Raw genomic sequence first — 18,889 nt, forward strand, 5'->3', positions numbered from 1 at the left:
CATCACTTCACATTACGCATGTCCATTTTTATAACTTTAAAAATATAAACAAAATGAGTTATTTCATCATATACGATACCATAGAATAAACTAACAATTTTCCCGTATAACGTGAGTACGTGATCGACCTTACGTCTATGGTCAATAGACGGAGGAGACAAATATGTCCATATGAATTTTCGGTTGTCCATACTATTCTTGTACGCACAAACCAATATGTTATTTGGCAGTTTTTATGATTAGGCGTTGTCTAGAAATAACTGATGCCATATATAAAACTTGATGTGGATTGTGTACAAAGTAGCCATGGATTGTGTAACATATAAAAAACAATGTAATATAATGTAGTTGACAATATTAGTTTCTGAAATACAAAAAGATTGAGGATTTTTTTAATTAGTAATTATGCTATGGTTAAAATTCCCCGTCATTATTAAATTATTCTTAAGACTTAGATACATACATAAAGTTATGGAATAAAACAACTACATTTAAATATTTTAAAGATACAACAATACTTTTGTTAATTTGTCTGGCGATAGGGACATGATAACTTTTTACTCGTATTATTTTTGGAAAATGATAAGCACTTGCATGACAAATTGACAATACCATCACGCTTTTTAAAAATCACCATAACTAGTCACACTATCCGTGATTCTCCGTTAAAAATATCGACATTACTACCCAACATTTCTAATGACGATTATATACCTCAAATGTCGCCTCAGATACTTTAGAGACAATATGCCTTCATTAATTAAGGAAACAAAGTTTCTTTGTGCGACGATATTTGTCGTTGCAACATATATTTGTATCTCTAATGCGTTATTTAATTTAAATAATCAAATTTATATAATAGTTTGCAATGACGACGACAAAAGTTGTCACAATATATACTTCGATCATATTATTTTTAGATATTTTGTGGTGACTAATTAAAATTCATTTTTATGTTTGCATTTCTTTTAGAAAACCATTTTTCTGGTAGAGAGTAAGTAATCATTTTTGCATAGAAAAGTTGTCATTTTCAGCAGATATAATGTAAGTACGTAACAGTAGTATAATATAATGTACCAAAGGGCAAAGCAAGGGTCCGAAATGCATATAATAAGAAAAATAAAGAAAAACAACAATATTTTACTATTATATGTTACTAGGTAGTGGTGGTGTGGAAAGGCCGTTTCCTTACGTTGACGTTATAGATGCGCGCCGTTGGTGTGAATGTGTGATGGTGATAGCCAAAACTAATAAGTTGTAATTAACTTTAAGGAATCTCAATTCTAAGTATATAGCCAGGTTCCAATTCTATAAATGAACTTGAGTACACTTTTCCAGTTTCAAGTCTAAACTTCTTTGACTTTTAGTGTATGATAAATATTTTCCAGGAAACTATGATCCCAACGGGTATGCGCAACAAAATATGATAATTAATTCGAATAATAAACTTCAAATTTTAGGTCAAAATTTATTTCTAAAGTTAAAATATAAAACTTTAGTTAAAGACAACAGTTAGAGACGTCAGCACGTTAATTTAGATAGATGGTTCATACTGGTGGTGTAATGTAAAGAGTTAGTAGTTGTAAATTTTCAAATAAATATGTTACTTTTGTTTGTTAAAAATCTAATAAAATAATTGACCATTCTATATAGCATTGTGACCAAACTTCCTTCTGATTTGTTAGGAAAGGTATATGTCTCAAGTTTGGACATAAACAAATATTTGATGAGTATAGCTAGATAAAGGCTATGGAAACAGACACGATGATAATAACTCAATTAAATTATGTACACTTGAATAAAAAAAAAAAACTCGTTTATCTTTAATAATAACCTTGAATAAGAAAATTTTTACCATTCATCCGTTTACCCACCGGTATTGCATCTCATTCAACCACCCCATTAAATATTGAGTTAAAACTTTTATGTACCCAAACTAAGATGAAAAGTAGAAGCAATGAGAGATCAAAAAGCAAAGGGTCATCCATAACAACCACACACGTACAAAATCGAAAGAAATCTTCAAGAAAACACAAATCATATAGGACCCCCACCACCAAACAACTTTATATAGTCGTCTTAATTGTTGTGCCCCCACAATTAGATGGGGGCATTTAGACCCGTCAACAACAAAGTCCATTATGTCGACAAGAAAAACTAATCATGTAATGATATGAGTGTGAATACAAACATCACATCTTCATTTATATTGTTTGATACAACTATTTTCTTTGGTGGATATGTACATTTGCCATGATTGTGCACATCAATAAGTTCGTTGTAGAAATTCAATAATAGTACAATAGAAAGTAATGTATTTTATCAATATTAAATGAAAGATGCTTGAATCTATGAGACCATTTTACATGAACCAAAGGTTTTAGATCCATAAAAAAACACTCATTGGATACTAAAAATATAACATGGTGTGGATGATTGGATCTCAAAAGAGTACATATTAATTGGGTATAAAGTATGCTTCTATTATTCTTTCTATTAGAATCAAGATACATCCAAATTGGTGCACATGGTTACACACTTGTTTACTCAACTTAAAAGCATATGGACATGATTAGCTAATCATGCATAATTTCCCACATGCCTTGCAATATAATTATCGACGACAATATTTTTAAAGAAATTTGTACGATCGAAATGAATGTCGTAAGAATCATTCCGATTTACACATTTCGAGCTTTGTGGCCTATTTCTTTATGCTTTTGGGGAAAAAGGACGTCGACTCTTTATTCTTGTTCGACCGCCACTTGGCTCATTTAGGCTCGAAACATTATGATCACATATGAACGATATAATTATCATTAGAGAATAAATGCCCAATTATCAAAAGTTTCATTCTTGAATGACTCATCCTCAATTGGCATTTTTTAACCTTTAAAAAGTAAACAAAAGGGATATATAGAGGGAATATAACTAGCTTAAATCATGAGGGCATTGTTGACATTGGAAGAATCTGAAAATTTTGGGAACACATGCCTCTTGTCTGGGCTTATTTAAGCACCAACTATGTTCCATTACAAGAATATATACTTTTAAGACTGCTTTAAATCATAGTATAATCCTAAAACTGTAGAACTACTATCGTTTGTGTTTAAAGTGACAATGTGTGTATTTATACATATATTCTTATAATGGATCAATCTCGCAACCAAAACCATATTGTAAATCTTACCACATTTCTATGTTAGTTTTGTGAAACTGGAAAGCATAACTTACTCTTTTCGATCGGAATGAAGGTGTGAACACATCTGATGCCAGTAGGTTCTGAGTATCGAATGGAATGGGTTTTCCAGACGTAGCAAATCCGATCTTTACGTGAGCAATATCCCACTATTCAGAAATCGTGTAATCACCACGCCACTACACTTCAACTATATCAAGATTGCAAAGAACATATTCCTCTATTTTTCACAAGATACTCCAATCACAAGTTCCATTTGTTTTTTAGCACAAAAGGACCATAAAACTTCAATAGTTGGCCACTAACAATAATAAGTTATATGGTTGTGCCACTAAAATCAGAAATGTTCCAACTAAACTGTATATGTAATCTGAGATGATTTTAGCCTTATAAAGCATATTCTGGGATTTGAATATAATCAATAACATTGAAAGGTGTATGCTACTTGCAAGGTCACGTTAGCAACACACAAAACAAGTAATGCGGTATGATGAATAATTAGACTTGGCATGATAATACACCAAGAACAAATGCAAGAAACGTCCTGCCTGTTTAATTTTGTCTATTTTTCTACAATGTTGGCAACTACAGTGTTCTTTTAGTTTATAAAAGCTCGGGTCAGATGCAATAGTTAGAAATGCTAGCAACTCTATATATACACGGAACTTCACGGTCATCATTGAATCCACCTACTTTTCCAGAGAGAATTAGCCATTAAATACTAAAGGATCATTCCTGTTTGATGCCAGCGGATCCTCCGTGGCTGTGAGCTGCGGGTGTTTTTAGTAGCAGATCCTTGTCAAATTCTGCAGCAAACCATGAACAAGGTTAAAAGAGACCAGAGACTAGCCAGCAGATCAAAGAAGATCCTATAGATGTATATGCCTTCTGTAAGAAAAATTCTAATAACATTTTAATACGTAACAAGTAACTAGCTAATTAACCTGGGTTCAACCCGGACATATTAATAAAAGTTTTTTAAAAATGTATTATCGTTGCTGAAGTTACGACGAAATGGATTGAGTCTATTCTGAAATATCTATGTGATAATATACTACAACATTTTATAGTTTTGATAAACAAAATGCATATGGCTACATTTAAGCTTTTGTGTATCAAATATACTTGGTGTACTTAAATAACAAACATAAATATATATCTGATGATAATTTTTTTAATTTAAACTTCTTAAATCAAGCTATTTTTTCTTTTTTTCTTTTTATATAAGATACTTAGCATGTAAAAAAAACATGTAATATATTTTAAACTTCAGAATATTCTTTTTACTTGGAGATAAATAGAAAATGTCTATACTTATTAAAGTTACATCAAGACTTAAACGTAAATTACAAAAATATATGAATTATTAATGAAGTAACGTACTAAGATAGATTAATTTTTTAAAAAACTAAAATGTTGCTAAAATTATAATTTTAAATATGATGTCATAATTTGTAAAAACATTTGTAGGAAAGATTGTGAGTTTGCCACATAAAAAAAAAATTTTTAAAATCTTCTAGAAACAATTCTCTTTTATTTATAAAAGAATTACCTCCTCAGCAGAATCCCATTATGAAAGGCGAACTTTGTGCATTACCTTCATGGCAGGTAGCCATCCTCATGACCAAACCTCCAAGAATCTGATGAACACGACAACCCATTCCCTAGATGAAATATTGAAATTTATATTGACGCTACACATTCATGATTCATGCTAGAAATGCCAATAGCATGCCCTTTTGAAGCTGGTACAGCAGTTTGAAGCTTTTTGATCATTATGTCGAGTTCCCTTAATTTATCATCATCACCCATCTCTATTAAATACCTCTCTAAAACACGAAAACTGTTTTTACTTAAATGCCTCCCTTTTTCAAGAATCTGTGCAGAGCACTTGAAAGCTTCTTCTACCCTCCCATGAGAGCATAAGTTTCTCAATAAGACATCCATGGCATGACTGTGTGGACAATACCCTCTCTCAATAAGGTAATTCCAAAAACCAAACCCCTGATCAACCCTACCGCTTTTGCAGAGAAGTTTCATTAACATTACTACAGTTGGGGGTTTGGGTACAAAATTTTTACTGATCATCTTGTGATAAAGTTCTAAAACACCATCAATTCCACTCGATTTCATCAATCCTAAGAACATTGTATGAAATGTAACATTATCATGATGAAGGTTATTCTCATCCATTTCATCCATTAATCTAGTTGCAGACTTAACATCCCCTGCTCGGATAAAAGCATTTATTAAGGCATTGTATGCAACGGCATCGGGCACTAAATTTCTCTTGGGGATCTCATTGAACAACTGCTGTGCCATGACCGTGTTTTGAGCAATCCCTGCTCCATGGATCAAAGTGGTTATGGTCCGTAACGTAGGAAAGCAGTTCATTTGTTCCATTTCTTCAAGAAGCCGTAATCCATCTACAAAACGACCTCTCTTGCAGTAAGAATCAATTCTGATATTGTGAGTCACTATGTTGGGCTTAAAACCTCTTCGAATCATTTCATGATAAAAAAGTTCAACAGAAGTAACATCACCAGATTCTTTAAATCCCAGAAGCAAAATATTCATTGTTTTGGTGGTGGGTGAGAATCGTGAATATAACTTGTTGAATACTGATTTAGCTTCCTTCATTTGCCTCTGTGTGCAGAATGCTTGAAGCAGAAGATTAAATTCATCGGTACCAAACTGCTTGCCATCAGCTAGTTTATTTTCCAACTTCTCAAACGCTTCAAGGGTTTCTTCAAAAGATCGAAACTTTGCAATTCTTGACAACATTATGCCCACTGATTTGAGGCTAATCAATGAAGGGTGTGTTTTATGAACAACTTCTATTAACTCCCAAGCTTTACTAAAATCCCGCATTCGAGTTAATATATGAAGTGTCTTTTCAAATGAATCTGGAGTGGGTGAAAATTCGGGAAATTGAAGGGAAAACTTGAAGAATTCGAATGCTTTAAGGCCATTAGAGTGGGTTGAAAAGAGACGGCCAAGAACATTTTCTACAAGGGAACTTGAAATGGCAGCTGAAGTGATAGTCTGGGCAAGTGCAGGACGAATGGGTTGGTCGGGAAAAGGATGGTCATTGATGATTTTGGTAATTCTCTTGACTTCAAACTCCAAATCAGAAGAATAAAATCGAAAACCAACATTAACTAACAATGCAAGCTGTTGAGGGGCTTGAAGAAGCTGATTGCATCTTCCTAGGAAGAGCATTATCTTGAACAAAATCAATAAAAGATCGTCAACTACAATGAAACCATAAAGCTAACAAACAGTATAACATCGTATGCTTAATCAACCTAAACATTGCAAAGATTATCATACACAAAAAATCAGTAACATATTACTCTTGGGTAACCATTTTTTAGTATCCTAAAGCTGGAAACTGCTAACAAACTATAATAACCCAACTCATATGCCTAACGAGGTTTCACTCTAAAACCAATCGATGGAGTAAACCACAAGCTTATGTTATTCCATCTACCAATGTTCGAACTTGAGTTTATACCCAACACAATGTTCACAGTGAACAACAATGTCAAGAATTTTTTTCAAATTTGACTACTAAATACCTAACATTTTTCGGGAAAACTATTGGTTCTGCAGAGGACTAAACCCGCGGTACTTACTATCCAAATACGAGGAACAAACTAGGCTACACGATAAAGGCGAATCAATTACTATTCTATTCTACTAGACAACAAAACCCCAAATGACTAGTAGCTACATACTACCCTAAAAAAATATTATAAACAGGGTGCCAAACAACCCCAAATCATAGCAGAGATTAAACTAACTAATCAAAGAATAAATCTTTTTGTATTTACTGTACGTATAGAGTGATAGTAAAGCAGTTATATGAGTAAGGTACCTGAAATTCGCAAGTTTTTATCTGCAGCAAGAAGATTAATTAAGAGAAACAAATGTTGTGAAACATGGCTTATTTGGGGATTAGGGTTTTTTAGAGAAGATGTTGAAGCAAAACTTTTAGAAGATGAAATTGGAAAGTTGGAAATGGAAATGGGTGATTTTGCGTTGCAACTGAGAAAGTGTATAGGGAAATAGATATAGGCGTATTGCGTATAGCATATCGATTGTAAAGGTGGTAAAACTCGGGGATCGGGATCGTTGAGAGGAGTCACGATTTTCTCAAGAATCATATCGAATCGAAATAAATCGAATTGAGTTCCTAGTTATGTAATAGAAAGATGGAAAAATTTCATATATATATACATAATTACATGTAGACCCTAGGTGCAAACAATTTTTCTAGTCATACCGATGAGATTCGTACTCGAAGCTTTTCGTTAAATTAAATGGATGTACTCGCGATACAGCGACAACAATATAAATCATTCAAGGTGTGATGATTAAATATATTTATGTAAAAAATATATAGCATGGTATCCACTTATATACATAGTGTAGTATATTGAATACATAATGTAGAATCCACCATGGGTATGTATGGTATTATGGTATTTTAGTATGTATTTGATGAAGTACTATAAAATGTCAAAGTAATTTATGGTATTTTAAAGACCGAATATTAAAATGAAAAAAAGAACTTTTGCTTTATTTATGTTGTAAAGATAGAGATAGAGATGGTGAAAACAAAAATCTTTGACTCCAATCCACTTAATTACCAAGATCTTTACTTTGTTAGAAACAAATAATCCAACTTAAGAACAAAATGTAAATATAGAGAATTAGAGTTCATCATCCGTGTAATTTAAATATTTAATCTTTATATTTTTCATTTTTTCTTATGACTTGTGTTCCTCCATGCATACACATCCATCCATTTCAATTCCACCTTAATTAGTTTTTCAGAATTCCCACACCTTTCTCTTCTAAGCATCCTATATTTTTGGTTTCCTTTCATAGCAACAAAATATTCCTATCACCACCACGACATTCCGACTACAAACCCCGGCCACTGTGATATATATCTAGACATGGAAGGTTCTTCCCTAACTGATGACCCACAGGTCCGTCTGGCCCTCTACATTGCCATGGCTCATGCAGGCGTTGCATTCGCCATTTTTGTTCTATACGGTATAAGCAAATTACTAGATGTTTATCTTAGACCATTACTTTGGGCCGTTATTTGTTCCATCCCTTTACGAGGAATTCATCAAACATTCGTTTCTTTTTGGTCTGAACCTTTAAAATCCGGGCTAACTAATACAATTCTCGCTGTACCCACATCCATGTTTCGTGCGTTTATTGGTACAATTGTTGAGATTAAAGATTTGTTATGTAAAATAATGGGTCATACTCCAAGAAAATTTAAAGCCCCTAGACGAAAAAGAAGAGGCTTTTCGATTTTGTTAAGAAGGTTGGTGTCTTTATGGGTGTTTGTTATGGCTTATGAACATTTTGGAGGACTTGGTGCAACTACATTGTTGGTTTTAGGATTTATGTTTATATCTAGTAATATAGGTCGTGCTACGACAATGTCTGTTGTTTCGTCATTTAAAAACTATAGTTTCAAAAGAACACCTCATACTGCTTTTTTAACAAGAGGGATTTTGAAAAGATTGGAGACTATTGTAGCTATTGGGTTGATTATGGGAATGATTGTTGGTACTTTGCTTACTGTGATATTTTTTTCATATAAGATTGGTGTTGAAGGTAGAGATGCTGTATATTCAATTAAATCGCGCGTTGAAGAAAGTGATTATGCTGTTCAATGGATGGCTGAAAATAATATTCGCGCAATGTTAGCAAAATATACAACACAGTTTTATGGAACTGTTTATGAACATATTGATAGTTTAGCAGTGCAATATAATATGACAGAAATTGTTGAGGAAATGAAACATATAATGGCACAACGTTCGACAAACTCTTCTGTACCTTCGACTGCATTGAATACCCCAAATCCGTATGCAGAAAAGATTCTGAATTTAAGAAGACGTGTCAAGAATCGTGAATGGGCTGAAATTTATCCAGAGGTTAACGCGCTTTTTAAAGAAGTGTTGATTAGTAGAGAGGATATAATTGAAAAGGCAAAAGCAATTGCTTTTCAAGGAAAAGATGTGATTCAACGCATTTTAGCTAGTGGCCAGTCGATATTGGGTGGTAGCACTAGGCTTGTTTTGGTAGTTATTGAGTCTATTGTGACAGGAGCAGCAGGTTTATTTAGTTTTCTTTCACAGGCAATGGTTTTCATATGGGTTTTATTCGCCCTTATAACATCGGATTCAAGTGGAGTCACTGAACAAGTTATGTGTATGATTCCAATCTCAAAGTATGCAAGAACAAGATGTGTTGAAGTACTTGATAAAGCGATTTGTGGGATACTTTTAGGGACAGTAGAGATTGCTTTCTTTCAAGGGTGTCTTACTTTCCTTTTGCTAAGATTATTTAACATCCATTTCTTGTATGTATCAACTTTACTCGCAATTGTGAACCCATTCTTCCCGTTGCTTCCCTATGTTTTCGCCACAACTCCTGCAGTTTTGCAGTTACTGATGGAAGGTAGATACTTAGCTTCTATCTGCTTGCCGATTATTCATGCGGTGCTTATTGACTATGGTGATTCTGAAATTCAAGAACATATACCGGGCCATAATGCATATCTCACCGGGCTTAGCATCTTTGGAGGAGCTGCAATATTCCCTTGTGCCTTAGAGGTAAATACTAACTAATACAATAAAGCTATATTAATACGCTGATAAATTTCATAAGAAGGTAACATAAATTGTTCTGATTTGTTTATCCCCAAAAATGGTAACCCACTTCAAATGTTCAAGATTACCTTGAATAAAAACTTTTAAATCTCTGTCAACCCAAATCGATCTTGGAGTAAACGAATTTGATATTTATGGGATTTGTCTTGAGATACTATCTAAGATGAAAAATCATTAATCCATTGTTCTAAATGTCACATAAAATGTGCAGGGAGTGATAATGGGACCACTGATAACAACGGTTGTTATTGCTCTTAAGGATTTGTATGTAGAGTTTGTTTTAGATGAACCAAAGGAAATTAAAACAGAATAAGAAGGTAATTTACCATCATGTACATATTAATATTAGGTTAGTAGTACTAATCTTTTTCAGTCTACAATATGTATAGATGGTGCAGCTTGCATATTTGAGCAACATGTAATTTGAATACTAATTCCAAAAAGGTGAGTTTGGTAGTGTAAACATGTTATATAGGTCGTTCTCTCGCTAATTTCTAACCGAGCATACTAAAACGGATACAAACTTGTGGTGGACGTACAAATATAAAGGATGCAGTTGTTTTTAGATCATAAAAGTTGAGATATACAATGTGAAGATATCACTTCAGCCATATATACGATCTTACAAGTTTCTTTGTATTTACATAACAATGAAACATAAATATCAATGTACAATATTTAGTTGGTTTTTGGTCATCCTTGGATTATGCAGTAGGATACGAAGCCTGCATGGCAATGCCACAAATGCCTTCTTTGGCTTCAACATCTCTCTGCATCATTATGTAACCCTCTTGACCCCAACTTGTTCCCCATGAGTTTTTCACCAACCAATACTTGGTCCCATCATCGCTCGTTCCATAACCGACTGCAGTAACACCATGGTCAAGTTCCGTGCCACACTCTCCTGTAAACACACCGCTAGAGTAGAACTGGAAGGCGGATCCACTGGCATCAATGGCAACAGATACGGGCTGACTAGCTACAGCTTTTAGTAATGCACTTTCACTATTAGTAGGAACATCTTCATGACCTGTAATTGTTGCAGCGTTGTTAGATGCCTCGTTGCTGTTGCAGGTGCCATCAACTCCTTGGTATGGATAGTTGCTTTCTGAAGTGAGACCTTTATTGTTAACTATGAAATCAAAGGCGTTGTCCATAAGGCCGCCCTCACATCCTTGATCTACACCACTAGTGTCGCAGTCCACAAGCTCTTGTTCCGATAGAGAGATCAATTTGCCTGTTTTTAGTTGGGTTATTCCTTCCATAGCTGCTACCGCTGAAAAAGCCCAGCAACATCCTGCATATATATATTATTCATGAAACTTTGTTAGTCTATAATAACATTGTCTATATATGCTTGGTTTATGAAATTCCAAAAGATGATTTTTTTACATACCACATTGGCCTTGGTCTTTAACCGGTGTTACTGCACCTTTCTTTCTCCAATCCATTGACGATGGAACTGCAGTTACATTTTCATACCTGAAAGAAGAGGAAGACGGGGAGCATTCATGGGCCATGAATCGGTTTCTCGTGGTTCTGAACTCTTCATTTGTAAGATCTGCAAATTCATTGATTGCTAATTTGTAACCTTTGTTCATGGCATTGTTGAAAGACTCTATGTATTGAACGTTCTCTTGATAAATCTTTGCACGTTGCTCTTTCTCTTCAGAACCCTTGTATACACGCCCATAACGTGTCATCCATTGCTCGTGGGTCTCGTAGCTTGAAGTTTCAGGGAGCAACCGGGATGTAGTATGTGTTATGAAACTAGCAGAAAGGAAGAGTAAAACTAAAAACGCCACAGAAGATCTGTTTGTGAATGACATATTGTTCGGAGATAGGTATGAAAAACAAGGAGAATGAATGACTTGGAATGAACTTTTCAATGAAAGGTTGTCTTTATATATAGAACGAAATATTTCATTCTCGTATGCTAACTAAAATTTCTTGTTCATTTGTTCGTGGAAGATAAGGCGGTTTTTATTTTTATATTGATCTTTCTGAGCTAATAACTTGGTTTATATGGTTATTAGATTAATGAATCATCAATTGGAGTATACTATTTTGGATTTTTCCACTTGGACTATCTTAATTTGTTATTTGAGCATAACCTTTAAAACATAGTTTACCACTAATTTATATTAATTTGAACCTTTATACGTCGATCTCTAATTATAGATATGAATGTAGCCTTATAATATAAACCTCTATTCACTATAAGTTTCTTATTAATGAAAGCAACCAAGTTGACTTCCTGAAACTAAACTAAATGCTTCTATCAGCCCGACACGTTTTAACTGGGCTATTCAAAGCCATGTTGTAATACTATTTACATCTGTTTTTGCCCAAACTACGAGTTCAACACACAACCTTACCTCTTGGTTGATGGGTAATCTAAAATCACATTCTGTGCAGGAGCCTCAATATATCATATATGTACGTATATGGTATGGTATGGTATGGTATGTGTTTTCAATATTGGATGACTAAAACTTGACAATATTTTTTTTCGAATAGCAAAACTTTATATATCTGCTCAAAACAACACAACTACGGTACTTTTTTTTAGATTCGCAAGTGTAGATTTTATTAATAAAAAGAGTTCATTCACAAGACATGAACCAAAAAACAAGTATATGGGTATGTAATTATCTAATAAATTGCAAGAAAAAACATGGCAATAGCAAAAGACATTCTTTGTTTAACATATAGAGTAGATTACAAGAAAAAGAAACAATTAGAATGCGAAAGTTCAAGAAACTCCATCGTCGACCAATTTCTAACCATCAATATAATAGTTTAGAGGATTGCTACAAATTAAGTAGCAGCACCTCTATGAAGGCGGCATCGAAAAGAACCCTTGTGGGTGGTCGGGGAGCAACAACATTCCTACTTTGGTGTGCTAGTAGTACTTGTGTCCCCACCATTATTATTATCCTTAGTCGTCGTTGTTGTTGCCCAAAGTGGGGGGTTGTGCCACTCAAGACTAGCATGTCGAGACAATTTTGCTTTCAGATTTCTAAACATCACCTTCTTCATTCCTTCCATATTATATATATATGATTAGTTTTAGATATCTACCAATAAACTAAAACATAATTGAGATGTTTTTAAAATGATACGTGACTTAATCTTCAATCGACACGTGTCTTTTTAATTAAATTATTTTATTTTATTAAATTAGCTTTTTTTAGTTGTATATGTATTCAATTTCCTTATTAGACTTAAAATTAAACTCTAACTCTTGGCTTATGGATACAAAACCTATTATAACTTTATTTGATTGATCGTTTTCTCATTAATATTTCTTTTTCTTTCTCAATTCTTTAATTCTTATTGCTTATATTACTTATAATAATAAGTTATTAACATCAAAACTTAAAAAATTTTGAGTTTACAATTCGAAATCACAAAGTTATTTGTTGTTAGGTCGAAAATCGGCCAAATATGATTTGTTCAGAAATAGCTGAAGTTCAGTAAAGATAGTTGTAAAGAATTCTGAAACCATTCAGAAATAGTTCACTGAAGCTTCACTTCAGAATTCAAGATCAACCCAAACTGAAGACATTCATTCTGAAGTCGAAGACTGAAGACTGAAGAAAGAGAATCATCTTAGAAGCAGAGCTCAGAGAAGATTCTACCTGATCGAAGACTGAAGCATCTCAGTGTAAAGTACTTACAACACTTTATACTGATTACGAGGAAGCCTTTTTACTTTCTCTCTCTTTATCCAGTTATTTTTATAACTCCCGGTAAAGTAACAAATTGAGTAAAAGATTGGGAATAAAGTGTGAAATGTCACATCAATGACTTTCACACTTAACCTTAATATACACTTTTAAGGAATCAATTTGAATTCCTTAAAATGTATCCCAGCCACGTATTGTACGGATAAGTCCACATCAGCTTGGACTTTGTCTATAAATACAAGGTTTCTCACAAATTGCAAGTTGTTGGAACTTTTGACATTGCAACTTGTGAGATATACTCTAAGTAACTTTTACGAGTATTTCCAAGTTATTTAGATCACTTGTATTTCAATGTTGTTTAGATATTTTTACTTTTGTGATTATCTTTGTTCCGCAACAACCTTTATATTTGTTTATATCAATAAATAATATACATTGAAAAGTACATCGTGTCTCAATGTCATATACTTGATTATATATATATATATATATTACTTATATAGTTTCAACATTTAGTTTCTTGCAATTACTTTCAGTTACTTTACTTTGTTCATATCCATAATCTGGATCGTATTTTGAACTAGTCACTTCTCTATTTCAGAATTACTTATCAATCGGGTCTACTTGATATACTTGTTATATTTGACTTACATCTTGTTGTAGGGACTCACATTTGTCGTCATCCATTATGCTTACAAGTTTCAATGTTGATGTGATTGTAAAATTTAAGGTAAATTCAAAACGCTAATTAAACATATATTATATTTATCTTTACTGTTTATTACGGAGTATAACTTAGCATCGATGATTGATTTATTTTAACCATAATTTATTTCATACTTGCGAATCATGTATGTGCCATATTCAAATTTCTTTATGATACAATCTCTATAGCTACCGTACATTGTACGTGTATTAGTATTAGTATATCTTAATATATACTATAAGACAGTTGAACTAATGACTTATTAAACAATCAAATTGCTCAATTTCATCAATTTGACTTTCGCTTATGTCATCATTTAATTTAATTATAAATTAAAATCCTAATAATCATTATCCAAATATATTATTGTATAGTATTTATATTAATATTTGTAGAAAAGGTCTTATTAATTACACTTTTTTTGTTTTCTATCAATTATTTACACTTTTTAGCCTTCAATACTTAATTTATATATATTCTTAGCCATCAAAATTTTTTTTAAATTTTTAATCATTTAGCTGATTAAAAAATTTCAACATATGAAATATTGTCTACAAAAAATTATTTCAAAAGATGAAATACAATATATGTGTTCAATGTTCTAGAAATATATTCTTTTAAATTTGTTTCCACTTACATTTTTTATACTTTCAAATTAGTTTGAACTCCATTCAAGGATCATTTTATCTCTTAATAAAAAAGTTACAATTTTTTTTCCCTTTTTATATATTAGTTTTGCGTATTAATGTTTAAGGTTACAATTATTACTCAAATCAAAAGTCGTAATTGTTATAAAAGAATATGAAAACAATCCTAATTGTTATGGAATTATCATAGGTCAATTGACTGAAAATAAACTTCTTCGTTTTATGGGCCCGCATCATGGTCAAAGATATACACTTGAATATCAAGTACAGGATCACAAGTTTGTTTATATTTTAATTTTCAATTATCTTTCCTAATAATATCATATTTGTTAGAATATGAACACATAAACATACAAGATCACGAATAAGCGTAACGGAAGAAATCGAAACATATATGTAATCACATTAATTAACAAAGAGAGAATCGAGATGTGTACCTTATATGCAAAGATCCAATTGAGATAATAATAATAAGATTATTATTAATACTTAGGGTTTAAAGCAAAACCCCTCCACGATCGCACACTAGACACCCCGAATAATGTATGCTAGTACCCCGATCACGAACCTAAATAACCCTTTGTTTAAAAACCCTTAAGCTTAAAATCGAAAACCGAAAACCCTTTTGAAAAGGGTGTTTCGGCCGAAACAAAGAAAAGAGGGAGAGAGAAGAAGATTTGCTTTGTGAATGAATGAATGAAAACCTTGGAATTAACCCTTGTATTTATAGGGCGATATTAGGTTAACAATTACTTAGAAGTCAAGCAAACATCAAGGCTTTGGAAAGCCTTGATGTAGCCATCCCCCCTTAATGGACTTAGGTCCAAGTCTACTTTTCAATTTTCACATTTTAATCCTCCTTTTTAATCAATTAAATATAATTAATCCTTTAATTATGTTTAATTAATTATTTAGTGATCAAACTAATTAATATATTACTTTAATATATCAATTATTATTATCGAGTTACCGTATCATTTCGTGTAACCCCGTAGGCTTAAACTATTCCCGAACATGCGACTTATAATAATATGATCATATGCCAACAATATTATGAGTATAATTGGTTTCAGAAATATTTATAATAGAGAAATTATTGTAGCATTTGCTTTGTGGAATGACTACGGCAAACAATTTCATCAATATGTCTCAGCTAATAATGACAGTAATGAACCTGTGATTATTATACTATAACTTGCAAAGTATAACACTTAAAAGCATATATCTTCAAAATTACAAGCTTTTATGGCTTAAAATTTAATTTGTTAGATGGATTTTGTTTCTCTGTCGAAGGATGTAGAAAAATTATCATCGGATGCTAATATTACCTACCAGAGGTAATAATAATTTTTCTCTTAATTTGTTTTTGTAATAATCCTCCAAATTGTTGTTGTTAGAGGTATAATTGATTTTAACAAATTCATTCATTGATTGATTGACTGTAGTTGGAAAGAAGAAGGATTCGAGGGCCGTGACAACGCCCATCTGTTGAAACAATTGCTAACCCAGAGTAATATATTTGTTTCTCTCTTTGTTTTTGTATTTCAACTAGAATTTTCTTGATAAGATTTTGGACTGTCAAGATAAGAACGGAATAAATCTCTTTAGTTAGTGAAACCGGGTATTGGGATATTTTCGTGTCAAGTGCACAATTGATTCTTTGTCACATCAATGACTTTCACACTTAATTTTAACATACACTTTTAAGGAATCAATTTGAATTCCTTAAAATGTATCCTAACCACGTATTGTACGGACAAGTCTACATCAGCTTGGACTTTGTCTATAAATGCAAGGCTTCTCACAAATTGTAAGTTGTTGGAACTTTTGACATTGCAACTTGTGAGATATACTCTAAGTAATTTTTACGAGTATTTCCAAGTTATTTAGATCACTTGTATTTCAAGATTGTTTAGGTATTTTCACCTTTGTGATTATCTTTATTCCGCAACAACCTTTGTATTGCATTTCCAATCGCATTAATATTGTTTATTAGTATGTATAAGTATAACAATTCAAATCATTAGTGCTTAGTCAGAAGCTAATCGGAATCTAATTGTTTGCTTGGTCATTTTTTATCGTAACGTAAATGGAAGGGAAAGTTTCGGGATTGGTAAACAGAAACATGAAAAGGGACCTTCTGCATTTATAAAGGAGATGGAAAAGAATTTGAAAAAACGTTTAGTGTAAAGAACTGGTGTAGTGATTTTTATGTTAATTGGTATGTGGCTAATAGTTGCAGACAATTATGTTTCTTTGTGTTATCAATGTTTCTTTCTGATGGTCTGATGTTTTTTGCAAAGATTGTTGGAATTTTTTTATAATGTTCTTGTAAACAAGTGTGATTAAGTGAAGTTATATCCCATGCATGTGAAATAGTTGATTGATGAAGCCAATGAAAATGATGTGTTCCGGCTTCTGTTTGTGATGCTTTGATTTTTTTTTTCATCCAATTATATTGCTTGTAATCTTGCCCATGATATAAACCTGGCAATCTGGCATACAATATTATTGATGACAAATAATATTGATTAATGCAATATAATTAAACTAATTAAATGTCTAGTAAGATACAAATAACCTATTAACCTAGTTGATGTGTAGTATCTTGACCATCCGAGCATTGAAACCTTTCAACAAACACTACCTTCTCATCCAAATTAATCCAAAAACCATATAGCAAACAATCGCTACCTTAAAATTTAATATATGTTAAAATCGCGGGATACCCATTAGAAGCAATACAAACATATTCAATAAGCAAAAAATCGCTAACTACAGTACCTTTTTTGGATGTAGATTTTAATGATAATAGAAAAAAAAAAAGTTTAGCAATTAAAAAGAGTTCATTCATACGACATCAACCAAAAAATAAGGATGCATATATGGGTATGTAATTATCAAATAAATCACTCCAAGAAAAACATGGCTATAACAAAAGACATTCATTAGTATATCATGACCAGCGAGTAGCAGCAGCTCTATGAAGGCGACATCGAAAAGATCCCTTGTGGGTGGTCGGGGTGCAAACGCATTCCCGCTTTGGTGCGCTAGTAGTACTTGTGTCACCACCATTATTATTATCCTTAGTCGTCGTGGTTGTTGCCCAAGGTGATGGTTTGTGCCACTCAAGACTAGCATGTCGAGTCAATTTTGCTTTCGACATCACCTTCTTCATTCCTTCCATATTATTATTTTTATATATATGGTTAATTACTTTTAGATTATATATAATAATAATAATAATAATAATAACAATAATAATAATAATAATAATAATCGAACACCAACCTAGCTTACAATCGATTGGAACGAATTGAAATCTACTAACTAGCTCTATTGACTATTTAAGGCTTTTTTTTTTCTACGTACGTGAATGAATGAAGAATATTAAATTGGCATGCAAGAGGGTGTATTCATACTATTATTATTTTTAAGTCTAAAGTTTAGGAAACCTTATCCTAATCCATCACGGATAACATTAATTTGTAACATCTGGACACCTTAGAAGTTAAAAACGCTTGGACTCGAATATAAAGTATTTTAGCCCACATAAAAAAGCCCACTACTTTAATCCATCATAGCCCAACACTTAACCGACTTTAAGGGCGCGTTTGGTTCACAGAATATTTTTTGAAGGAATGAAATCTTTCGAAGGAATTGGAATCTGAAGGAATGGAATTTGAGAATTCAAGTGATGGAAGGAATCAAAGTCCTTCCTCCATCCCCAAGGAATGAGGATTCCATCAAATGATAGAATGTTTACATTCCTACGGAATGAGATTCCTCCTTCTTTGAATAACCAAACGCACTAACGAATGAAATTCAATTTCAATTCTATCGGATTCCATCAAATTCTTTGAAGCAAACACGACCTAATAGTGGCTAATACTCGTAGTTAAAAACAGCCAAATAAATTTAACTAGGACTAATATTGT

At 32.5% G+C, this 18,889-nt stretch overlaps 3 protein-coding genes across 4 annotated transcripts; 1 reads left to right on the plus strand and 2 right to left on the minus strand.

The window, feature by feature from the left end:
- Positions 1-3,730: 3,730 nt before the first annotated feature.
- LOC122600270 (pentatricopeptide repeat-containing protein At3g61360) lies at positions 3,731-7,388 on the minus strand. Of its 2 annotated transcripts, none has more exons than XM_043772969.1 (3): positions 7,080-7,388; positions 4,797-6,424; positions 3,731-4,005 (listed from the first exon to the last, which is right to left on the minus strand). In XM_043772969.1, exon 2 carries the CDS (start codon positions 6,419-6,421, stop codon positions 4,883-4,885), a length of 1,539 nt encoding a protein of 512 aa, XP_043628904.1. In that variant the 5' UTR covers positions 6,422-6,424; positions 7,080-7,388; the 3' UTR covers positions 3,731-4,005; positions 4,797-4,882. The 2 variants fall into 2 exon arrangements, with proteins under 2 accessions (XP_043628904.1, XP_043628903.1); XM_043772968.1 differs by having other exon boundaries at positions 4,752-6,424.
- Positions 7,389-8,115: 727 nt separating this feature from the next.
- Positions 8,116-10,219, plus strand: LOC122601624. The gene is made up of 2 exons (XM_043774371.1): positions 8,116-9,849; positions 10,118-10,219. Exons 1-2 carry the CDS (start codon positions 8,167-8,169, stop codon positions 10,217-10,219), a joined length of 1,785 nt encoding a protein of 594 aa, XP_043630306.1. The 5' UTR covers positions 8,116-8,166.
- Positions 10,220-10,610: 391 nt separating this feature from the next.
- Positions 10,611-11,735, minus strand: LOC122600669 (senescence-specific cysteine protease SAG39-like). Its single transcript, XM_043773422.1, has 2 exons — positions 11,303-11,735; positions 10,611-11,203 (listed from the first exon to the last, which is right to left on the minus strand). The coding sequence occupies exons 1-2, from the start codon at positions 11,733-11,735 to the stop codon at positions 10,611-10,613; spliced, it is 1,026 nt and encodes a 341-aa protein (XP_043629357.1).
- Positions 11,736-18,889: the final 7,154 nt, after the last annotated feature.

Source organism: Erigeron canadensis, chromosome 5 (assembly GCF_010389155.1).
Source record: "Erigeron canadensis isolate Cc75 chromosome 5, C_canadensis_v1, whole genome shotgun sequence".
In the NCBI taxonomy this organism is placed as follows: domain Eukaryota; kingdom Viridiplantae; phylum Streptophyta; class Magnoliopsida; order Asterales; family Asteraceae; genus Erigeron; species Erigeron canadensis.